Source organism: Nipponia nippon, unplaced genomic scaffold (genome assembly GCF_047370975.1).
Source record: "Nipponia nippon isolate SJK-2023a ecotype South Korea unplaced genomic scaffold, ASM4737097v1 scaffold_1, whole genome shotgun sequence".
NCBI classification, from domain to species: domain Eukaryota; kingdom Metazoa; phylum Chordata; class Aves; order Pelecaniformes; family Threskiornithidae; genus Nipponia; species Nipponia nippon.
The window spans coordinates 70,429,530-70,455,233 of record NW_028262290.1 but is presented as its reverse complement, the minus strand read 5'-3'; the positions used below and the strand labels follow the sequence as shown (position 1 = coordinate 70,455,233).

The following is a 25,704-nucleotide window of genomic DNA, read 5'->3' as shown; positions in this document are numbered from 1 at the left end:
TAAGTTATGCCACAGGGATTATTTACCCAGGGGCCAAACTTCAGATGCAGGAGATGCCTCGGCCCGGGCATACCTTAACTTGCCGCCGGAAAAGACTGCCTCCACAGGACTGTTCCCCTGCCCCCCTCATTTAAAAAAAACAACAACATAAAACCATTTTTTTTTAAACAATGTTTTTTTTTAAGAAAGCAGCGGCGGCGAAGCGAAGGCACACGCCCTCCCAGCGGCGGGCGCTACAGCGGCCGTTGGCCCCGCGAGCCCCCGCGCCTCACGGCCGCCCCCGGCCCCCGCCCGCCCCGAGCACGGCACCGCGCCGCCGCCCCCGCCCGCCGCAGCCCCTGCAAGCCCGGCTTCCACACACGCACCCACCCACCGGTCTTCCCCGGTCCCGCCGCCCCCGGCGGCTCACAAAGCGCCGGCGGCAGGGTGCCCCCGCCCGCCGCAGGAGGCGGCCCGCCAGCCGGTGCGCCGCGGGGGACGCGCGGAAGGAGGCGGCGGGAAGGGGGGAGCCGGGCCCCCGCACGCCCCTACCTTGGCTTTCTCCAGGGGGCTGAGGCGCAGCTGGTGCACGAAGGGGCTCCGCGGCGGCGGCCCGCGCTCCCGGCTGCCGGCCACGCAGCATCCCCGGCCGCGGCTGCTCAACTTCATGGCGGGGCAGGACGCGGGGCAGGACTAGGCGCGGCCCAGCACGGCGAGGGCGCGGACGCTGCGCAGCGACCGCTAGTCCCCGACTAGCGGCGGCGGCGATGAGCGGGCGGGCGGGCGGCCACCGGCGGCCAGCTCGCTCGCCACTAGACGCCGACGCCGGCCCCCGCCCTCCTGGGGGCTGCGCATGCGCCCTGCGCGCCGGCTACAGCGGCTCGGCCGGGCGCCGGTTTCCGCGTCGGTTGGGGGGGGGGGGGGGGGCGGGCGTGGGGGACGCGCGCGCACTCCCCTTCCCTTCCTTCCCTTCCCCGCGTGGCGCCGCGCGCGCACTCGCGCGCCCGCCGTTTGTGACCGTTCCCCTCGGGGAATGCCGGGAGAGCGGCCCCGCCCGCCCCCCCACCGGCGCCCCGCTCCTGCCGGCCGCCGCGGGGGAGGCTGAGGGGGCACCGGGGGCCGGGGCGGCGAGGGGGGACCTGCCGCCGCTGCCGCCGCCGCTGCTCCTCCTCCTCAGGTGCGCCGCGGGGCTGGGGCTGGCACCGCGCTGGGGCCGCAGGCCGGGGGTCGCGCTGGGCGCGGGGCAGCTGAGGGGGATTTTTAAAAGGGATAGGGGGCATCTCCGTGCGGCGGCGATCGTTCTTAGATGCTGTAGCAGTAACGCGGCGGGCGGGCGGTCGTCTTGAGTGAACATCTGTGCCGTACCTGGAAGAAGCAAGACGTTGTACTCGCATCACGTGGCGAGGCGTGTGTCCAGTCTACGGGGAATCGTCTGTGCCGAGCAAACCTGGACTTTTTTTGATGAAGGGTCTAGCTAATTTGCACCCGGGGGTCTTGACAGAGTTGGCTAAGGAAGTATCTAAGTTTGGGGTTTAATAAATCTTTAAATATTAAAGAAGTTCTTGAGAAGTAAAAAAAGCACTCGTGTTCTGCCCGCTTTCAAAAGATCGAACAGAATGACCTGTCCAATTCTTGACTGTTTAACTAATCAACCACAGGCAAACCAGTAGAAAAGGTACATAAACTGTTTGATAAAGAAATATGTAAGATATCCTTAACATCAGTCATCTCACAGGTCTCACAAAACAATTCTGATAGCCTTATTCAGTGACATTTAAAGGTAAATTGACAAAAGTAACTGCAAAAACATCATGACTCTGCAGTTCCTAATCATTAGGCTTAGAACTGCAAAATGGTCTCCAAATCCTATGGTTAATACCATTTATACTTCTAATGGCTAATGCTATTAAATGGTTAATGACAGATAAACAGTTTTTGACTTCTGAAAGATCAGAAAAATTTTCAGAGGTTAGTCTTCATGATATTGGGATTTGTGAGGTTCTGCAGGCTCAGCGTCTTTCAAGATTTTTACCAAAGATCCAAAATAAACTCACTGTTAATAAAATCTGTGAATGTGCTAAATGGTAACTTTGGTAAACTACTGTGAGAGCAACTGCAATGTCATTTGGACTGCTTAGTAAAATTAACACTTTCAAACAGGCTTTTACAGCCAAATCTGTATATATTTTGCAAGAATACAAGCCACGCCTCTGGAACGAGAGCTTGTGTCTTGGAAAAGATCATCTAAAAACAATTTCAAGCAAACTATTAAAGATAAGGTGCCAGTGCAATGTGTTCAGTATGACTGTTGGATGTACTACCAGGATTAGTGTACAGGCAATCAATTACGATGTTTGTTAATGAGACCGATACTAGAACAAGGTGTGTAGCTCTGACATTAAAGATCAAGTGGTGCAGAAAAGACCTGCCAAAATATTACAGGACTGGAGGGAATCTCTTAGAACAATACATTTTAAAAGCTACATCGATTTAATTTGTCAAAAAGGTCTGCAAGAGTTAGCCTTACTGCAGTGTTCAAATACCTTCACAAGGAAAAAGTACTACATGCTAAAGCCTTTTAAAATGGTAGAAAAAAACATAGAAGAAGAATCAGTTGTCAGGAGCCGGGATAACCTAATGCAAATGTAGCTGTTTTAATCGTAAACAAGTTCCTTGGTTCAGTTTGGGACTAGTGATAAGACTTACTGGCCCATGGTCAAAGTATGTGATCCAATGATCCCTTTTAACCTTAAACTCTCTAAAGTATTTCAGCTGCATTCCAAACGATTTGTATGCCCTCTCCCTTGCTCCCTCTCCAGTGACTTCAAGCCAGTGGTTAGTTCCGCCATACGGGGCTGATCTCAGTCATAAACGACAGATTTCTCGAGGAATGAAGCAGGGCCCGCACACCGCCTGGCCAGGGAGGGGTCCGCTGTGGCTCCCCACGGGGATCTGCCTGGCTCGCCAGCCGGTAGAAGCTGTCCTGTCGGGTCAGCAGGCAGGAGGTAGTGGCCACTGGCTACCCAGCATGCAGCCCATCGGAGGGCTCTAGCGCATGCACTCGTTCCCCATACAGTAGGCATAGGACGCAGGATGTGATGAGGGTATTGGAACAGGTTCAGCTGTGAGATGCAAGCAGGCTTCTTTTTAGTTCTGCTAGTTGTGTTTTATTAGTTTTCTAAAGCCAGCTTCCAAAAATGATCTAATATTATTATTAGTCGCATCAGAGTTTTTGGTATTCGTAGCATCTTCTACAACTGTAAAATCTAGTGGAGTATTAGACACTTGCCTGTTCCTCTAGTTCTTAAACCTTCGCTATTAGAGCACCTGTTCTGTATTATTGAGTGCACAAGCAGTTATTCTAACTTTTTATTACTGCTTTCATGGGTTTAGTCTATTATTTTCTAATTACCACATCTGTACCGCCTGAAAGAGTTTCCAGGACACTTTGTAGTTTTACAGAACTCATTTGCTGGGTAGGAATAATGTTCCATGAGTTGCAATTTGATGGCCATCTTCTAGGTTGTTTTGGAGTCTATAGGAACATATATGAACTATTAGGAGGTTAAGAGGTGCTTCCCTGGATTTTGGTTCTCATTTGTTTTCTTTAAAATTCTGCTGTGGTCAGTATAACTTAAGACTGATAACTTTAAATGTACAGCCTAGCTTTCTTAAATTTGCAGGAATGTTTTTCCCCATCTCTGTAGTCCCTTCAATCTGTAATAGTAAAAAGATGGATCTAAGCCCTGTTTCTTGTGAAAGAAAATTTGCCCAGTGAAGGAGCTGAGCATGAGCCCTGGAACGGGGCAGTCCCATGGCAGGGCTTGAATGGGAAAGGCAGGCTGGGAGTCTGCAAGCAAACCAGTTTGGCACGTAATAAACAGAGGGATGAAGGGACCGGCCCACACGGCAGGGCAGAATAAGTCACACTTACACGACGCTACTGCTTTCCGTGCAGTGACCTGGAAAGTTTGTTTGGATCCTTTCAGAGGCACATGATGAAACTTGCCCCTGGAATGTTATTATACGACCTTGAGAAGATGGGGGTAAGACTCTGCAAGTGTGTATTAAAAAAGGGCAGTATTTTATAATATATAGCATAATATAATTATTTAAAAACAAGTATTTTTCTTTTCGTGAATTAATTTGGAGATTGAATAAAGTGCATCTATAGTATTTGGGTTTGATTGCTACTTTTTTGTGCAAATCACAAAAAAGCTGTAACTATGATGTTGCTGTCAAAGCTGGCATATGCTACATAGGTCATCTAATAAGGACTTATAAGGACACAAGAAGAGGTGACAAATTTATTGCAGGATTTATGGAATCTACCTTGCTTTACAAGAGGAGAAAATGTGTGATACATTATATTGGATGTAAGTGTATTATGATACAACTGGAAAAGGAAATGTTGAAGCTGACTATCATGAGAATAAATTGCAGTAAGCTCTCAAATAATCTCCTCAGGGAAACTGTGGAACCTGAGACCATTAAAATCAGAGTGCACAAACATATAAGTGCCATTCTACCCTGGTGCGCAAAAGGTCTAATTGGTCCTTTCTGTCATTCACTTATATGATTTATAGGGAGCTGTACAAACAAGAGGACTTGCGTATAAAAAGCATACAAATATTAATTATGAAATATGCTTCTGTGAGCCTTGAAGTAGGAAAAGGAGTATTCAATATTTAACAGCTAAGCTGAAGTGGTTTTCTCTAAATCAAATAAATGTTTAGAAAAAGCAAATATGTTGACCACAGCACTGAACTTTATTTAAAAAAAAATATTTTCTTGCCTAGGAGAAGTCCTTGCTTTGATTTTTATGATGGTCCTTGACCTTGATGGCCATTTCGTAGAATCAGCTGATACCCATTCAAGCACAATTCAGGTACATCTCCACCCTTAAAACTTCTCTACAGTTGATTTCACATGTTCCATAGTGGTTTTTTTCTGTTGTTTTTTTTTTCTTTCTTTCTTATTTTTTCCCTCATGACTACCATTGCAAATCTATTCAGTGTTTAGACCAGGAAAGGTTTTAAAAATATTTGAAAAAAAATTATTCTGCGAAGAGAAAAATCAAATAAATTCATGTTGCATTACTAGCAGTAGTACAGATTTTGCAATGAAAATGTGCTCAAGTTTTTCTTCTGATTTGAGAGGAAATGCAGAATCCATCCAACTTTTGAATCAGGAAAGGAATGGCTGGAGTTAGTGGCAGGGCTGTGGGAAGAACAGCGATTTCTTGTTTTGATAGTGCTGTATTATCTTGGATGTGTCAGCCTGAAGACATAAGAGGCCGTTGTGACAAAAAAATAAAGGATGAGACCTCCCTCATTCAGGAATTATTAGGAAACAATTCAGGGTTTTCAAGAAATAATTGTTCACTTATTATGTACTTTTCACCTCGGGATTCCCAGTGTTGTAATTCACACCTGCCCTTGGCTTCAGCAGTTGCGAACAAACTCATCAGTTCCCATCTGACGATGGCCTCTCAGTACTGGAGTAGGAGAAGGCCCATGTGTTAGGTGTCACGGAGTCTTTGCCAGGTGCTGAGCAGTCCACGCTTGCTCACAAACGCTGCCCCTGCACACCACTGGAAATACTCAGCATTATGAGGGTGAGGGAACTTAAGGAGCAGTGCCTGCTGATTCCATCCTTCCCCCATTGATGAAACGCAATTTTGGGCAGCTGGAGCCTTGCTCAACACTTTCAAAGGCTGATCCAAGACTGTGGAACAAACTGCTCTGGGATCTGAGATCTGCCTCATACTTGATCACTTGTTCAAAAGTATCCTAATTCCTCTTGTGTATTTTATTTCTCCCTTTATAAGTTCTTAGACTGAAACCCAGATGAAAGAGGCCGTAGTGGTTCTGGTAATATCTCACTGACCTTTACATGTATTGGTTCGTAGGGATGGTTCAGATCTAGACTAAACTCCTCTCAGTTCTCACTTGAAAAAACACATCCTTGTAAATGGCTGCACACACGAGGTGCATGAAGATAAAAATAGAGCACAGATAAAGGGGACTAGGTACAAATTAAAGTAGCAAATGTTTTCAGTGCTTTACTATGCTTGTAGCCCTCTGTATCTGTGTTAATTTCTTTTTCATCTTCATACAGCTTCTTCCTCTTCTTTCTCTGAATGTCTTAGCTGAAAACACTTTACGTTTCTAGTCCCAATAGGAAAGAGCAATCCTAAGGAAATGAAACAGTCTCTCCCTGACATAAGATAATCTTGGAAGGCAAGGAATTAAACCCTTGAATATTTTTCTGTGACTTGTCAGGTACCTCTGTGGTTTGCAAGTAGAATATGCATGCTCGTCAAATTCTACAGATGTACTTACACTCAAAGAAGCAATTTTTCTCTGCCCATATCTAAAGCCTGTGCCCAGGTACGCAGCATGTAAAGCTCCATATGGCTGTCATGGTAATTTTTGCAAGTTGGAATACTAGCTACTGAGTCAACATTTTCCGTCTTCCAGATCACGTTATATAAGGTAGATAAGAACATCTTAAGCTTTCTGCAGACTCCACACTTGTATCTTTGTGCAAATATTACAATATCTTATGAAAACACCTTTTGAATTCCAACACATTTGAACTTCGAGTTTGCACATATTCTCTTCCACTCGCTTCCTATGATTTCTCATTTCTAAGTCACTGTACTTATTTACAGAGGTTTTGTATTATGCAACCTTTATTTAAAGAGCACTAAATTAACATTATTCAGAAGATGAGTAAAGCAGTATCCAAAAGATTTATTTTAGGAAGCTTTGTGCATTATTCATATAACAAAATAATCATGGAGATTGCTGATAAGGTGGATCAAATTCATATTAGTGAATTCACCAGAAGCAGCCTGCGTGAAATTCTTACCATGATCCAATCACATCCAATACCACTTGCCAATCACATGAAATGCTTCATTTAATTTTTCTGAAGTGGTAAAGTCTACTATTTAATGTGTTTTAAATATTTATTTACTATAAGCTAGTAACACTGGTTAAATATGCAAAACATAACATACAAACATTTTATGCTTTTGGAAGTGCAAATAGGATGAGCTGCCAAAAGATCCCTGGGCAAGAATGTCCAGATTCAATCTGTTGCCTTGGGAGGCAGATTATAGGGAGGCAAAATCACAGCCTGTAGTGAAAAAGAGACCATATGGGACTCACAGTGGTGCCAGTGGCTTTGTGCCCAGCTCATGTCCCTGCCCATGCCAGCTCCCTGGCAGCTGCAGCCCTCAAATGAGACAGGGCAAGGCAGAAACAGGCAGCCATCTCTTTCTTACCTGTATGCCTCTCCCCACTCTGCCGGGGGAAGAGGGAGATAAAGTAAGCGTGCATGCGTGCCTGCCTGTGTGTGTGTGTTGGTGGGGAGAGCGGGGATACACTGACTGCTCTCCAGACACAGATGGACGAACAGGTCTTCCCTGGGGTCAGTAAAATCCAGGGATCATGTGAAAATACAAAATACGGCTGTGCAACAACAAGTGGTTTATTCTGATTGCATTTGGCTTCCACAAATAAGAACCACAACGGGCTGCACCTGTGGTATCTGCCAGTCAGGATAACCCAGAGGCAGGACAGGATGCAGGGAGAGCAGACAGTGTAGCCAGTAGAACCAAGTAAGATGATAAAGAACTGCCAAATACAGCTATGTTGCTTCAGGATGCGTCATTGACTGCGTCATCCAGTGGAATAACCCATCTAAATCTAAGCATATTAAGTTCTCCAGTGAGTTTATTAATGTGGGCTAACACCATCTGTTTGTGGACACACAGCATTTTATCTCTCATTAACATGATACAGCAGTTAAATTTAGATAGGCTCTTGTATGAGCTGAGTATCATTTAGCTGTTCTTCATGCTATGAATGATTTCTAGGCGCTGGAGTGGTTAATTAATATGATTGATTGTACCTAACTTTTCCACAGCTTTTCTTAAATTCAAGATCATATAACCAATAGAAAGACAATTCTTTGAATACAGCATTTTGTGTTAGTAGCATTTCAATGGAAGTATTTTAAAACAGTGAGCCATGATGACAATAAGGATGGCAAAACTGAATGCATTAATTTAATGTGGAAGTTTAAAACCCCATCAAGTAGTGACAATTACTTGGAATGATTCAGTTATAAATTGCGTAGCCCTTTTCTATACTAATCTTGTACTCAGGTTTTAAGACTTTTTCATTGGCTCTTGCCAAAAGGTAATTGATTTTTTTTTTTTGTCATTTGTGTAAGGTGGAAAAAAATGGTACTAGGTACCCAGTGATTAGTTAGTAGGAACTCCCTGGTAGTGACCCTTGCTTGATTCATAGTGTGCTATTGCTGGCTGGATCAGATTGTTTTCCCAAAGCTTTGACAAGGATGGATGGATCTTAGAAAATCTACTCAGTGGCAGAGAATAATAGACATACTGATGGTCCACTGAACAGCCCCTGTTAAACAAAATGGCTTACACGAGGTTTAAGCTCATCTGTGTGACTTCACACAACTCCACCCACAACCCCCAGTAATCACAGGTCAGCCAGCAGAGGATTTGCTAAGGGAGCAGGGGAGATTATTGCCCCTGAGCATTGCCAGTGATACAGAGCTACGCACATGCTGTACCCGGGAAGCAGCGGTAGTTGCATGCCTGCGTGGTGGTTGTAGCCCCTCAGTGGAGCAGCCCTATCTGTATCCTTCAGTTCATGTGCTGTAGTTCTCTGGCTCACATCACAGTGAGCCAGAGAGAAGGGAACCAGTATTCAGAGATGATAAATTTATTAAGAGGGGAAGGGGATCATCAACCCAGAATTAGCTGATCCTCCCAACACAACGTTCAGGCTCCCACTCATGTCATAAGCATGCAATTACATGGCTCTCCTGTTTGGATTGAGCGTGTGTCTGCCCCGGCAGTCCTTCGCTTGCAGCATGAGTGAGATTGCTGCCAGATTGCTGCCAGTATCACATCCTGCCTTCATAAATGACACTAGCCTTTAAGTGAGGTTTCAGCCAGAACACAAAAGAATATTCCACGGTCTGGAAAAAAACCAGCTGGTGAGAAATTTGGAGTCTGAGGTACTCTGCAGGATTCATAATTACATGCACTTAAGGAGGTTTCTAGTGGTAGATGACTCTAACCCTGCAGAAAACAATATCATAACAAGATTCAATGACTGCAAGTAGAAGCTAAAAGCATCCAGATTCAAATTAAATTGGAGAAGAGGAGATTTGGGGAAGGGCTGATGAAAAGAAAATAATTAAACATTCAAAGGCTTCCTTTCAGATGCTTATATCTCCCCCACTAGATGTTTTTAGTGAAGATTTGATGTCTTTCTTAACAGAAATAGAACTTAATGCAAAAGTTACTGTCTGGGATTTGGGGCAGAAGTTATAGAGATCAGCCTAGGTGGTCATGGGGTGTTCTACCATTGCTCCAGAAGTGGTGGACTTTACCTCTTTGGCTAGGAAGTTAAACTAATGAACTGCGCAGGAGATCTAGCAGCAGCCAGGGACTCGGGCAATGGTCGCAATCGGCATCAGAAAGAAAAAGCAAAGTGTGACAGGTAGCCAAGTTGAAATATATTTCAGAGCTCAACCGCCCTAAAAATCTCAAGTTCCGTATCGGTAGCATCAGTGAGGCTGTTGTTGTCACGTGAAGTGTTGTCACATGACAATGACTTAAAAGGAGGTTTCTCAGAAGACAGCTTTTTCTTCAGATGAACTGCTGCTACGGTGTAAAGCATTTTTTTCTCCTCCTTTTTAACTGCTCGTTGGGATTCTTCAGTAAGCATGGGAAAACTTTATTCCCGTAACTGTGCCTCTTGTGTGCAATAGACTCGCAGCCTTCTGATGTCTGACATGGTGAACAGAATCTTCTATACTGCTTTTCCAAAAATGAACCACGCCAGAATCCACAGCGTGAGGAACACCCTCTTAGCTTGGCCTTCTCCCTTGTGATGAATGTCAAATTCCTAGTCATTGGCATATTCTCCAACTTGCAAGAAATATAGCTTGGTAGCCTTCCAGTTCAGCAGAAGCTTTGGAACTGCATCATATTGATAAAAATATAATATATAATAATAATTTATTTATATTCATGCACACAAATGCATACATCATACTTTCAGTTCTTGGTCTCGGTCATTTATCGTATAAGAACTAGTTACATGCAGGTAATTGGTTGCCACAACCCACATACAAAAACTGTAGTCTTGTATCCCTGTGCAAAAGATACAGGTCGATTAACCCACAGTGTCTTGTGTTCTTCTGTGAACCACCCCAAACCTCTGTTACATTGGCACGTTGCTCTTCTTCACTCGGGGCTGCTGCTTAGTGATCTTTCCTCATAGAAAAGAACCCGAAGAGGATCAACTTCATTGTATTTTGCAGTAAAGATGCATTGACAAATTGTACAATAGGCATTTCTTTTATTGGTATTTTTTTTAGCCAGTCTTTATATTCTGCCACATATAATCATAAGTCATGGAGTGTGCAGCTTTTGGTTTCAAGCTTTTTTCTTTGGAGGCTGAATTTTTTTACACACACAAATCTGTTGGTAGTATGGACAGAATTTGATTTTTGTTGCATCAGGTTCAATAAGTTTCAAAATTCTTGGTATTTCTTGGTGTATCTCCTTGTTCCTGTGTGATTTCCAGGCAGAGTGCTTTCATATAGGTAGCCCAGACAGAGAGCTAAATCTCAACAGTTCTCACCCACTACCATTTAAGTTGGGGCAGGGTCATTCTGCAGCAATGAATGAAGGACCTGAATTCTACATCTGCATGTGGAAACTCCTAAAAGGAGGAGATGCCAGAAAGCGTAGCAGCAGTGCATATCTGTCCTTCTTTGATGGATTTCAAGTAACTAGCAATTCCGGTGAGCTAGCAGCAGTCACTGAAGAGGCTGCAAATCTATTTACGTTGACCTAATAGTCATGTATTGGTGAGCATGGGGGAGGCTGCCTGGCCCTTGAGAGGGCCTTCAAGTTCAGGAGAGCACAATAAGCTTGCGCCATATTTTCATCACGGGCTCCTCAGACCGGTGTGAGTCAAGCCACCAGGTATGTGTCTGGCGGAAGAGGAGGCATCAGAGAGCCTGATGGCTTTGTAGGTAATGGAGCGAGCCCAAAGGCTTCTGCTGTGGAATAGAAACCAACGTCATCTCAAATCCCTGGTGAATAGAGCTGAGCATAAGACCTCCACCCCTTGCTGCAATGAAAGGTGTTTGGCTGCCATCTCTGCAACGACAAATACACTGCGGCAACAGCAGCTTCAAAACTTCTCTGTTCTGTATTTTGAGCGTTTTTCTGAGCACTCGGTGTCCATGATGCGTCTCTTTAGGGACGTTGCTTTACTAGGCGCACAGGTACGCAATCTGTAGCACAGAGTCAAAGCTCAAAGTGGTAGGGCAAAGCGGGCTGCCCCCATCAGTTGCAGCATTTCCTAGAAGGGGCATCTGCAGTTCAAACTTCTAGCAGCTCTGTCTGTCCCTTTCTTCTATACGTCTTGCTCACCCGTAGTAGGCTAAATGGATCTGTCAGCCTCAACCTCAGAGTTCTTCATTTGTCTGTCAGTGCAGATTTCACTGTCAGTCAGCCTAGGGCCAAGTTCAGCCATTCCTCTCTTGTAGCAAAGTAATTATTAAAGGGATTTGCAGCCTAGAGAAGAAAACAAACTGCCTTTCCCTATTAAGAGTGATAAACCAGTCTTACCGTAACTACAGATTCTCTGTAACTCTGACAAACAACACAGAAGTATTCTTTCTGTAAAGAAACTTAGTGTGTTGGGTACATGAATCCCATCAGCAGCCCACATGAGTATGTGGTATTTCCAGATGCACTGCAACACTGGGTACTGATCCTTCATGACGGCAGCATGTACTACTGTCACAGCAATGATTTATCAACAGTGCTCTGGTTACGGCAATTTTAAATGATGATCTTCCAGATGTCAGAGGAAAATCTTACATCCTAAAGAGAAATCTCACTTTAGCGAACCATAGCAGCAGACTTTTAAGGCAAAAATTTTGCTAGTGCTGCCAGCTATTGGTCTGTTCTACCAAGCAGTGGTAGCTGTTTTGAGTCAAAGACAAGAAGTTCTTGCAAAAAAAGAGCTCTTTGGGAAGACTTCATGTAGAGGTGTCTGCTCAGTTCTAGCTTCTTCCACCTCACAAATCTATGCCATCAGCCCTTCAGATAGTTGCATAACCTGAGTTGTACAGCAGCTCTGACCAGGCTTGTGCGTGTCTGGAAAGCCTCAGTACGATTGGGGCACGTGTGGATGGTGGCTGTACACAGCACATAGTGAGTCTGGTACTTTCAGTTACTGCCTAGGCTGTTAGCAATACCTGTTTGCTCTGTGTCGGCCCAGCAAGTGCGATGTTCCCAGGAACTGGCTGCAGTTGTTCTTCATGCACCCAGTGAGCATGAGGTATCCCCAAATGCACGTGAACCAACTCTGCTGCACACAGACGTTTTGGACTTAACTATGTCTATACCTTTTTGTTCTGTACTAATTCTTACCTTTCTTTTCCCATCTTGGGACTTGATGGTGCTTAAGCACTTTTAAAGTGGACAGATTTTAACACTTTGAATCTCTCACAGGGAGATATTTTTTCCTATCTTCAGTCATTTTTGCAGCTCATCTCTGAAATGTCTCCACTATTTCAACATCTTTCTTATGTATGTTGCTGGTACCAGGTTGACTGACGAAAGAACTGCTCAGATGGAAAGAAGTAGGGGAAGGAATCAGCAGGTGTTATCCAATAATTCAAAGAAATGAACGCCTTTTTTGGGATTCAATCTACACTACAATGTCTGCCAATGGAATAGCAAAAGTGAGTATCTGTGTGGAACATTATGTAGGGAAAGTGTGGGGTTTTTTTGTTTACCTGTCAAAAATGAAGAAGATGGTAGCACCTTATGGCACCAGTGGAGGAGGTAAAAAGAATTGCAGCAAGAATGAAGACGACCGGATAAAGAAGCTGCACAATATAAGTATATACATATTTTTTCCTAAGGTGGCTTTCTGAGAGATGGTGTGTCTTCATGAGCCTGCTTTGCAGAAGATGTCTTAGAGGCGTCTTACAGGCTGTGTGATATTCTGCAGCTGAAGAAAGCATGAGGCAGGAAGGCCAGTCTCTGCTGTGGGAAGGCTGGAGCATGGGCTCAGCGGACTTGTGGCTGTTGGCTGGGGCCGATGGGCACTCACACAGCTCGGCCAAGGCATGCTGCCAGCTCGTAGCTAGGGGCATGGGCAGGAGCTGAGGGTTACTGGGAGGAGAAGTTGTAGGAAAAGGAGAACGAGACTGAAAATGTTATGCTTGTGAGTTCTTAGGAGACACGAGGAAAGACCAAAATTACTGCAGCTTGGGGATCTGGGAAGGTGGACTGAGAGCTGCAAGAAGCCACTTCACGTTTGTTGGTTTACGAGTCCGTGGAACAACTTGTTCCTTCCCTTGCATTGCAGCAGGTTAATCCGTTTATGGCTTTTCTAAAGCTAGCAGCACCATCTAGTGGAAACCTAGGCTGGTCCAGCAAATAATTCAGACTTTCTAGAGGGTAACAGAGATTTTGCCTTTACACTAGAAGTGTATACATTTGCTTTTATTTCTGTTTACAAACACAGAAGAATAGTTTAAGTCTAGCATAACAAATCAAATGAATTACAAAAGTGTTTTTATTCTATTCTCATTCCTATCTAGCCACCGTTACTATCAATTTTCATGGCCATCGTAAAAATACAACATACCCCTTTGCCAAGTCCTTTCTTTTTAAGTGCTGTGGATTCCCCACTGCTGTACTTAACATTTGGTGTTTTCACGTTCATATTACAGTATTCAGGGTCCTAACCAACTCCCTTAGACTCGATTTATGTGCCTGTAAATGTCTGAACTAGGACAGAGGGGTGCAGAAGAGCCTGATACAAATGTAGAGTCTGTATTCAGTGAAAAATCAGCACAACAGAAAACCATACTAGGAATTGCAAATTATCTATAGAAATAAATGTTTATCCTTTAAATTCCTGTTTTATCTCTAGCAGATTTTGACATTAGACTCTCAAAGCTGCTTCCTAAGAAAGATACGTATTTTCTAACGTTTTATGAGGATAATTTTGCACTGAGTTGTAAAGAAATATAAATAAGTAAATGAACTGCTCCAGGCTAGAAAAGAGCTGTATGAATGTATGAGAAAGAATATGATAAAGATCCCCTAGTTTTTTACTATTTTCTCATAATGTGGCGATTCGAGCACTTTCAGTGAAGGTGCCAAATGGCATATTTAACAAAGATGAAGTGCCTTTATACACAATTTATAAGCAAAGTTTAGAATTCATTGTTGCAAGACGTTGTGGAGACCAGAAACAGGTTAAAAAATGGGATTAGGTGTATTTTTGGAGGATAGGCCTACTGTGGCTGTTGAACACAGCAGTTCAGCTGCAGCCCTGGAAATCTCCCAGCTGCTGCTAACTGGAAGCTGGTAGGATTTACCAGTCTTAAGAGGAGAGGAGTGGCTGGACTGGTACAGATCATGGGCCAACTAATCCATTATCCTGTCTCCAACAGTGTCCAAAAGGAGGTGGCTTGGGAACAATAAAAGCAAATCTATAAAATACTTCCATTTTAAAACTTCTCAGGCTGAGAGTATTTCTTGAGTCTGCTGTGGTCTCTTTTACAACACTCAAGATCTTTTAAGTGCTTCTGCAGCCTCCATTTGAGCCCCATCAGACTTCTTGCAGCCACAGCCTCTTGGGTGAGGAGTTTCTCAGCTCTCCTATCTGCTGTGGTGAGCCACTTCCTTTTGTTTGTTTTGAACATGGCTGCTACTAAATTAATTTGTTGGCTTTTGCTGCTTGTACTGAACAAGACAGAGAACAGTCAGTCTCTTCTCCATTCAGGATACTGCAAAATTGCTCACAGTGAGCCCTTGCTGTCCCCGTATGTTGCTGGAGCACTGCTCCCAAGCTCTGACTCTCCCTGGTGCACTGGGGCATGATGAAATTTCAGCTGATTCAGGGGGTGTTTCCACTGTGACATAAGGCAGAGTGCTCAGGGCTGCTGTGGTCCTTTTCTCTCTCCTGCCTCTTCCCTGACCCTGCTCCTGGCTGCAGGCTCCTGCCTCCTTGTGTCCTTGGACCAGCATTGATGCCATTCAAGAGCTGTGCCTGTAGTAGCATTGGGCTGCATTACCAGCAGTTCTGGAAATGTGGTGCAGGTAGCCCTGAGCTGGATTTTCCCAGAATGGGCTGACATGAAACCAAATAGACCTGGGGAAAAAAAAAAAAAAGCACTGGTTGCCCAGGACCATGGCTCAGCTCATAAACTCCCTAAGACCTGAGATGGCTCTGCAGGTGCTTCTCCTTCCTACTGCAGAGTCCGCCGAGTGTGGGGTCCTGGGGAGAGGGCTGGGGGTGCACAGGCAGCAGTGTATCCCAATGGTGCAGTTGAGCTCAGCTCAATTGAGCTCAGCTCAGTTGGCTTCCTGGAGCCAAATAAAGTATATCTGCTTTTGGAGCTGGACTCAGCCATCCCAGATTTAAACAAACATGATGGTACTACATGTCTCTATTTTGCCATCTCTTTATAAATGCAATAACTAGTACTATTACCTAAATTAAGCTTTTACTAAGACAGAAAAGCTTGTAGACCAAGCAGTTTGCTTGAGACAGATTGGCAACCTCAACACTAATATTCATGTAATACCTTTTTTCTTTTTTTTTTCTTTTTTTTTTCTCCTTTGCTTCTCTTTGTTGCTCTTCCAGACTCTGTCTTTCCATAACTTTGTCATACTTGCAATTTGCTTCCTTCCAGCCTTATGGATTCACCTTGCTGTTATGTACTCAGCAGAAAAGAGTATGTTAAGGATGGGAAAGTCTATCTTTTAGTGAATTTGGTGTATCCAGGTCACTGATGTTGTTGCAGCTGAGTTGGCTGTCTTGGGAATGGAGTAGTGCCATTTGAAACAGCAGCTGCTCCTGTCTGAGCCTCCAACCTTGTAAGTATGAATTGTGCCTGTGGCAGCAAAATTAATGGCTAACATAAAAGGAGAAATAGAAAGCAGGTGGCCTCTTGAAAAAGCAGCCAGAGCTTCAGGACCACATTTGTACTACAGAGCACATCATCAGCTGTGCGTTTTCTTTACCCAAAGTATTTTCTGTAATCCTTTTCTGTAACCTTACTCCTTATTTGACCCACAGTCGTCCCAGAGGCCCATCCATCAGCCTGGGAAACTTGATATTAAAATATAATTAAAATGAATGCATTCAGACCTCAGTAAAAAGACTGCAAAACCCTGCAATGTTGCTCATGTCTATTAATTTATATTTACTGTTCAGATGCTTTTATTTTTAAAAGCAATTGAGTCATGAGCACCTCTGTCCTCAGAAGAATGTAATGCCATCATGCAAGGCAGCATATAGTTGAAGTCTGCATCTTCCTTTCTAATTACAGTGAGTGATGTCTCTTTGTTGATTCAACTCTATGTTTCACTGAACTTGATCAAATACATTTTAAATTCCTTTTTCAGAGATGAGCTTGAGGCACAGAGATCAGGCAGGGCTATGAATCTGGCTTTGTAAAACATCTCCATTTCTTTTCAGATTTGTAGTCTGATCCACTACACTGGGGGATCATTCCCTAACAGTGGCACAAAAGGTGAACCTTTTACTTTTTTAAAGACCTATTTTAAAAAGCTGCCTTTTAAGATAGGCGAGGTGAGCTACCTAGGGGTTCTTATGTGAGTAAAAGCTGGCAGACTGGGCAATCCATCTGAATGGATAATTAATTCACATAAGTCTACATTATGAGATACACACTGATACTACAGAACAAATTATTTGTAACATTTTGTAAGTACTAAAATTAATGTTGTATGAATTTGTCATTTCAACAAAAAAGTTATGGATTGTTTGTATTATAATTTCATCTTGTTAATGTAAAAGTAGGAATTTTACTTTCCCTGGTCTCTTGGGAAGCAAAAAACCAGTGTATCTAATTATCCGAACACTCAGGAACATAAAAGAATTGCAAGTGGTGAAATTATAAATCTGTTGGAACAACTCCATGTTTTCTGATTAAACTCTATTTCTGGTGGCTCTCAGCAATCATGTTCCTCCTATGTTCATAGTAATTGCATGTGTCAAAGCTGAGGCCTTGTGTAAACTGTACCAAATGAGTTACAATTTTAATTTAGAAGGAGATAACTGTATTTGCCCCTGCAGGCAGATTGCATCGGGTCGGAAGTATAAAAACGAATAAGAAAGAGAGTAGGGAGGAGGCTGGAGGGCCTCCAGGTTAATAATAAGTAGAAAAATCTAATAAGGCCTACATTACAACAGTTGAATTTTAGGGGAGGGGGAGAAAAAAATGTAATTTGCAAACATGAAGCCAAACTCTGTTACTTGCATCCAATCCATGTGTATGAGTGCACGTTACTATATGCACGCGGGTATGTCTGGCTTTGGTACAGAACTATCTCTGTAATTTATAGTTGAAGGCTACAGTGCACTTTACCCCTAGTACTACACTGATGAACAAAAATTGAAAAAAAAGTTTTCAAAAACTTGGAAGCTCTCAAAACCTGATCTATTTTCACTATTTAAAAATATGTATTCAATCCCTATAATTGCATTATATTTCAGATTGTTTCTGGTTTAAGCAATACACTAGATAATTGTCTTAATGTTACATTGCATTTTGAAAAGGTTAGTGTCCGCATAAAGAATAAAATATTTTTTTCTGAATCTAAAATCTTACTTTTTATTTGAAATTTTAATCAAGACTATTAGAAATATGTATGAATATGGCTATGAGGCTAAAGTAATTTTGTGTATATTTGAAAGCAATCACTTTAGTGATGACTAGATGCTGTCAATAATTTTGCTTAGTACTCTGGGCTGTGGAAATTGTTTCTGCCTGACCTTCTGTACAGAAGCCCAGTAAAACCCAAGGGTTGTTTGAAAAGAATGAGCTGGAACTACAGCTTATAATTAAGACTTAATTTAATTTGTCTACAGCCTTGCAAAATTTCTCCTTTAAGGAGCCTGCTTCAAGCTGATTCTGTTTGTGCATGTTTGATTTTCACCTGAAATAGTCCAGTCATTTCCCAGAGTGAGATTACAAGAAGAAGCCTGTTTTGTACCTGTTAACATTTTCTTTATAATTGCTTCATTAAGAAGTCGTAGTTCCTTCATGTTTTAGTGCAGGACAGTTAATGTGAAGACCATGAGAGATGGATAATCTGCTACTTTCTCTGTTGCCATGTTTCAGAGGGAAACTACCCTCCCCATTAAAATATTCTGCCTGTTTAATAATGTGAATATGTCAGGCTGTAGCTTTCAGCCTTTAGTTCTTGTTGCACTTTTCACTGCTGGTTTGAAAAGCTACTTAATATCTGTATTAGTATTTTTCCCTCATGGAGGTAATTATACTGTGTAATAATTTCTTCTCTCAGTCGTCCCTTTGATAAGTTAAAGAGACTGCTCTCTTAAAGTCTCTGTCTCACTCTTAGAGGCATTGTTTGCAGTTTTGAGTATTTTTTGAAGCTTTTAACCATTTCCAAATTATGCACTGCCAATGGCAGTGCCGTACTTTCACTGCATTTCTTTATTTAAAAGGAAAGGTGGTCCTTGTGTTTTTTTTTACTATCCATTGCATGAATTTATTCTGAAATGTTTTCTGCTCTCACTTCAGTTTGAGATCTGTTCCCCCCAAATAATGGATCTCCCTGGTCTTTGTCAGCACCAACACGAACAACTTGCCTTTTCTGTGAGGTCCAGTACTTCCATGCACGCTGTCGATGCATCTCTCCTCTGTGTTGGACACACTGCTCTCTGACACTCTTTATGCATTCAGAGCTCTTGAACTGAGCCATTCAGTCAAGGCATATAATGTTTTGTTAAGAACTTCAGGACAGAGTTGACAGAGCTGATGTGTTTGGGTTTTGGTTTTTTGGATTTTTTTTCATTGAATTGGACTAATTTTTCATTGTTTTGCTAGTGTAACCCGAATCATCTTCTGAACATGTATGAACACAATACATATAAACCAGAATCTGCAAAGACAGGAAGATGGAGTAAGAATACAGGAAACACAGAAACATCAGTCTTCTTTCCGCAAAGGACCTTCACGCATCTTCTTTTTTGGGTAGGGTGCAGGCTGGGGACTCAAGGGGAGTACACAAAATCACTAGGAGATTTCCTTTTGTCAAAAATCAGTTCTGCATTACAGTGAAGTCAAGGCTTTCAAGTGCCAAATGCGAAACTTGAAAAATGTGTTAGATGAGTAATTATTCCAACTATGTTACAACAATTCCAGAAAACTAGTATATATAATCTAAATGATAGTATTCTTTAAAGCTTGCTTTGACTTTACATATGTCAACCATGATTACAGACTTCAAAAAACCTAACGGAAGTTGATAACTGAGCACATTTTCCAGCAGCATGTTTGCATAAATATATCGCAACACGTTTACTTATCACGTCTATTTGTTTTTTTGGTTTTGTGTGTCACTTTTGAGCAGGATGACCTAACAATCCATCAAGAATACTAAAGTCTATGACTTAATAGTTTGAAATTGATTGTGGTACTGATTTAATATTTGAAGAAGGATGAGAAGACAGTAAACAATATGGGCAGAAATCAGCTCCTTTTCAGAGAAGCTTTAATGTAGTTTTGTGCCAAAGTGAACCACAGATGTAAATGTACTCATGCATTTTAGATAAAGGAAAGTATTATTCAAGCTAAGGGGAGTAAAAATCAATAATGCGTTATATGTTCCTTAGCAAACAGTTCTATCATTTCCATTTCAATCTCTTATAAAAAAATTTCATAGGATAACTTCTGAATGGCTGAAGGCAGATGGAAATACTTTAGTCTTTTGGCAAAAAAAACATAGTTCACAGTAGTCACCTGCAGTGTTTTGTAAGCTGGTGTTTTTTTGCAAAGCAGTATTGGTTCCATAGAAAAATTCTCACTCCCCTAATTTCTAGAGAGAAAATCCTTTTCTGTCCTGTATTACTCAAAAGCAAAAATGCCTTTAACGTGAGAGCCAACAATTTATATAATGAGACAGTTTACTGTGAAGTATTCAAAACCAGAATAACATGACAAATTACAGCTTAGCTGATCCTCTTGGAGTTTTAAAATGACACAATTAAATGTTTGTCCTGTTCCATGTGGTCTGTTAGCAAACATTTCCATTGGATACGGACCTTGCGTTTTCTCATAAATAAATAGTTGTCTAGCATTGGGAGATGTTTAATAACAACTGTAAATAAGTGACTAGAAGAAGCCTTCTTTCTGTGGATTGTAGCTTTCACTCATACGTTGGAAACAAATGATATGGAATAATCACATGCACAAAAACTCCTTGTATGCAGGCAGTTACTGCTTATTTTGATATTAATAGTTTTGAAAATGAGCATTCAGATTAATGTCCATGAGAGGTGAATTCTGATAAAGGACAATGGCCTAAATTTTGTTCTCTACTATTGTCTAACATGAGTGACTATATTAAAGCAATTGAAGCTACTGCAGATTTACATCAGCATTAAAAGAAAATGGAATCTTTCTCAAAGTAATGTAATGAGTTCCTTCATCCTGCTTAATCCTGTTTCATTGCAGCAGGGTACTACAGCTCACATGCTGTAATTACTGTTAGTGAAGCATACTTGACTTCAATTGCTCCTCAGAGTCCCACTCCCTGATTCCAAATGACTTTGTGTGAAATGGAGATCTTTTCTGATTAACAACAACAAACAAAAAATTATACTGCATCTACTTTCAGTACTGCCTTAGACTATTAGCTGTTTCTTTTAAATTTGAACTTCTATTTCTTTGCAGGTTTCTTCTTCTGGAAAACTATTGCAGAACTTCATTCTTTGCGTGAGTAAAAGTCAACTTCAATTTTTTTTCCAAAATATCTGACAAAATTTGGGTAAAAAACTATAACTCAACCATAAAAATGTTGCAAGTTTTTTTTTTTTTAATTTTAGAAAGAATATATATTAATTAGTACAACTTTGTATAGTATAATTACATATATTTCTAACATTTTAAATCATTGTGATATATCCACAATATACTATAGTATTACAAGCCAAGGATTTGAAAGGCTTATTATTCTTTCAAAGAGAAGATCTTAGTGAGCTTGAGTTTTGCTGTTTTGCCATCCCGTTATTACTGATATTTCTGCCCTGTTTATGAGACTTCTTGATTTCTTGCTATAAACCAGAAACAATCTCTGTCTTCTTCCTCCAGACATCCTTCTTTGAGATTTGAGTCCACTGACAAGGAAAAATGTTACTGATTTTAGATGTCTCAGAAACATCAGGCCTTGAGATTGAGATGGGAGTGCTAATAAAGAAGAAAAAAAGGCAGCAGTGGCTCACATCCTCAGCAGCAGCCTTTTTCCTTCGGCCTGTCCCTTCTGTGTGTACCCAGGGCCACTCTCGAAGCTGCTGCCCTTTCCCCTTTTGCCTACCCCATTCCTCCAGGCTGACCACGACAGCAATCGCTGCAGCAAGAAGTGAATGCCTCTCCCTGTCTTCTGCTTGGGAAAGCTCAAACCAGACAGACAGACTATCACTGCTAAAGGATACATACAAACCCAGAGCCAGCAAAAACATTCACAGTTTATACAGAACCTGGTTCTCCTTGCCCGTGTTCCACCATCTGAGTGAGTACTGGTCCCCGCTGTGTAAATGACCATTTCTTTTTGCTGCTGATTGATTGATCTTTGGGATCCCTGCACAGCCATAATCCTCCTATGTTTTCCTTCAGAGCTGACCTGGAAATATTGAGGAATATTATCCTGACAGCTGATCCCTGAGAGGCTTTATTAGGAAAACCCTTGTTATTGATGAGTCCTTATTAATAATTATATTTGGGCAACCATCATTTAGCCATTTCACAACCAGTCTAATATGAATAGGGATTTCTGTAGTGATTTTTTCTTAAAATGCTGGGCATTACTAAAGAGAAATCTTTAGGGGCAAAGCTTGTTTTCATAGCTATGCTTAACACTAGTACCAATAAAAATATAATGAAATTCAATGCAGATTGAAATTGGACACAAGCAATGTGTTATGATGACAGTCTAAGGGAATTCCTCAATGTCCTTTTTGTCATAAAGTCTTCAGTCCCTGAAGTCAGATTTGTTGATCCTAGAGGGAGTCACCAAGATAAAAAAATTTGTGACCGTGGGATTCTATCTTTTTATAAGAAAGTCCCCATTCAAAATTGCTGTATATACAACACAAATATAATTTGTGCATCATGCATGCCAAAGATGAAAGTGAAGGCTAATCCATTTTCGTGACCAATCTTCACAATGGTGTCAAGTCCTGATCCAAAGTGGACTCATGCCACTCATTTGGATTTACCCCCAAGATCAAAATGAACTAACAGTCAGAGTCAATCACAGTGTTTGTAACAGTGATAAGGTTGGCAAAAAAAGACCTTCTTTTTTTGCTTGAGACTCTTCAAATACAGGTTCCATAAAGCCTAAAATTGAAGAAACTGCATTGTTGCGTTTTTCATAGTGTATATCCCCAACATTATCATGTGATGGAAAATGAAGACCAGCTTTCATGTACAGAAGAGACTCTGTGCCCAAAGACCTAACATTTTTTTCCAAATATGAGTTGGTCTAATAAGGAATGATGAGTACAGATCTTACCATGCTTATGTTCTTAAACCATCAGAGCTACCATAACACCGAAATACTGTGTGTAAAGAAAGGTTGTATAGCTAGCCTTTGTCTTTCAGTAACTGGCAATCATCAACAAATGTACCCCTCTTTCACAACATCTTAACATCAGTTTTCTCAATTCTCAAGACTTTTTTATGAAGTTTCTCTCTGAGAATCAGTGACCGCTACAATGGAGCCCTCTTGCTCTTAATTTTCATTAAATAAATTATGAAAGTCTTCAAGATTTAATGCAACAGATGATGAGGCAGTCAGCATAGATTGAAACATACAATAAAACACTGTCTTTGGAATAAACAGCCTCCTGATGGATAATACAATCACACTTTCTCCAGAAGTTTTCAGTAACGTGGCAAAATTATTGTGCATATCAGTTATGGCACGTACCTTCTCTGTGCGAGGACTAACTCACTCATCTGCATCAATGTGATCTAATATTTTCACTAATTGTCATGTATTCAGCATATTTCTTTCAGAACCATGATGGGATTCCTTCCACTGGTAGGGGATGACACAAATATTGCTGAGGGTTCATCTGGAGAGGGAGTTGACTCAACCTTATAAAGTTTACAGTCTTTTTCTGGTGTAGGCATTGCTCCCTTCTTAGTGGTGTCAGTGTAGAAAGCCCTTGTCCATCCCTCTTGCATGTCTGGGAGTACTGCTGTTATTCCAAAATTCGGCCCAGGGAAGTATGGTCCTGTGCACTACCCAGCTACAACTGTAATTTTCTGATAGTTTTCATGATATACTTAATTCTGCCTGGGAAGGTTTTGGCACCCTTCTGGCCTTCTAGAGCATATCTGGGTTTCTTTTTTGGGCTTATGGTCCCTCAGACTGCTGGAGTAGGTTGACAAAATATTTATTTTGCTCACAGATCAGTCAGCCAGCTCTGTGGCTTCCTTCACTGAGGTAGGTTAGACAACTACTCTGCAAGTTGATATCAAGGGGAGTATTCCTGAACCTTTCTAGATACCTACATTAGCAAGGACTGAGAAAAATAGCCTTGTTTTAGTCTCTGGCTAGCTCAAGTTCAGTAATATTTTGTTCTTAGAGATAAGGTTGAATGAGAAAAAGCATCCTGAGAAACAGATTGTAACAGAAACAGCAAGGAAACTCTTGACCCAGATAGCTAACTGCAATAGCACCACTCACTTATTACCCTGTAGGAACAGGTCTTCTTTACAAAAGGGGCATGAAGAGACAGGAATAGTCTCAATCCTGAGGTGGGTTAGAGTGCCTGGTATAAAATATAGTAATACAATAGAGATAAACATAGAACGTAGGCTTTTTCAGTAAGGTTTGATATTTATGAATTCCTGGTTAGAACTGTTAATTTGAATGTTTGAGTAGAGCAGGATAATTAAGATGTATGGCAGGAGCTGAGCACTGATGTTTCAATATAAGATCATCAGTGATTATGTTTAGTTAGGTATCTCTGCTTCTATTGCCCTTGGTTTGCCTCAGGAAATGGAACCTTATGAACAATTTTAATGAACGAACAAACAAAAAATCCAATCTAGGTCAAATGACATTTGTTTTGGGTTCAGTTTTTCTCAGGTTAAATTCTTTAGTCAGGCAGTGGTGTTTATTGCAACAGAGAATTGATTGGGTCATGTAGGGCACAGAGTACAAATAGCAGTGTCATTCACCAATAGGTACCACAATTTCCTCCAACATGTACTGAACTCCTATCGGTCCTTCCAGCGCCAGTGGAAGAGAAACAGGAGAGAGTATCAGTAAAACACACTTCGTTTTCATTTCTATATCTTAAATAAGCCTTGAGGCTAAGGCTCAAATGAGTGACAGCCTGGCTTATGTTGTTTTAGTCTACAAAAGTGTTTTATCAAATCGGTAGTGCTGTGTGTCAGTCATATGTGACCTCTGTATGGAAAATGTTTACACGATATTATTAACTGTTTTGCTCCAGGGTTTCCTTATGAATCTGCGATATTCTCTGCATTAACAACTTGAATAGCTGTTATGTGTCTGCAACCAAGCTTCCCAGATCTCCAACCAACTTTCCAGAAACAATTGTTTGAAAATGCACTCCTACATACGCCCCGAGCCTTATCAAGCACCATTATTCAGACATTTGGGGAGAAAGTTATTATAAAATTTCAAATCAGGATTTCTGTGTTGCTTGATGGACTTTCAGACACTGAATAAATCATCAGCTCCCAGTTCAGTCTACCCTACTTAACACTGTATAAAATAAAAAGCAAAGAGAGATGATTATCCAACATCGTGATATAAATATGATATTCCCTAGTGTATTATTGATGCAAATATGGCCTTTTCACAAAAGAAACATCATTTACCCACATAAATTCTGCATGGTGTGAACTTTTTCTAGGCAAATGATTTTTCTATCAATCAAGTCACTTTCCAAGTCCTTTTCAGACACACACATTCCCCTTCTCCTTTTATAACACTGCATACACCACCTCTTTGCTCTGTTATATTTTTCTCTCTTTCTTTCCTTTCTGTCTTATGAGTCTTGTTTTACTTTGGCAAGGTTATTTCTCCAGACCCAGAAATAACAGTTTAGTGAGTGACCTGTAACCTACTCTTCCCCACCCTAGGAAGGACTTGTATTTGAAAGCTACACCTGATCCTTCATACCCTTAAAGAGAAAACAAGGTGTTTCAGGCAGAGTCTTACTCTTAAGCTGCCTCATATTTTCAAATAAAACTGATTCTGCAGCCTTATGGCTGAGTAGTGGAGACAAAATCTGTTCATATAGACTGGCATGGTTTTACTATTGTCACCTATTTTACTCGTTATCTTTTATGATCCTGACCCACAACGCAGTTATATCAGTGCAGCTGTGTTCCCACTAATTGTGATTTGTGGGAGGCAACACACTGTTGTTCCCCAAACAACAAACTGCTCCTTATACTGACATGCTTTGCCCCTTGGTTTGCTCCAGGGCTCTGGTTCCTCGATGGCTCATGCTGCATACATGCTACAATAGTAGAATCCTCATCTGTAGCGAACCAGGTAGGTCCATCTGGTGGCACACCCAG

The 25,704-nt window shown here is 41.7% G+C and overlaps 1 protein-coding gene and 1 long non-coding RNA gene across 3 annotated transcripts in view; one reads left to right on the top strand and one right to left on the bottom strand.

Annotated features, from left to right (window-relative positions):
- LPCAT1 (lysophosphatidylcholine acyltransferase 1) overlaps positions 1-808 on the bottom strand; it is a 68,102-nt gene extending 67,294 nt beyond the window's left edge. For both annotated transcript variants that reach the window (XM_087758993.1, XM_087758999.1), the window contains exon 1: positions 532-808. In XM_087758993.1, coding sequence (XP_087615119.1) covers positions 532-648 — 117 coding nt within the window. In that variant the 5' untranslated portion in view covers positions 649-808. The remainder of the gene's footprint in view (positions 1-531) is intronic.
- Positions 809-975: 167 nt separating this feature from the next.
- LOC148057417 (uncharacterized) lies at positions 976-24,978 on the top strand. Its single transcript, XR_015699690.1, has 7 exons — positions 976-1,156; positions 4,779-4,867; positions 12,668-12,804; positions 18,964-19,110; positions 20,812-20,853; positions 21,229-21,646; positions 24,606-24,978. It is a non-coding gene; the product is annotated as an uncharacterized LOC148057417 (long non-coding RNA).
- The last annotated feature ends 726 nt before the right edge of the window (positions 24,979-25,704 follow it).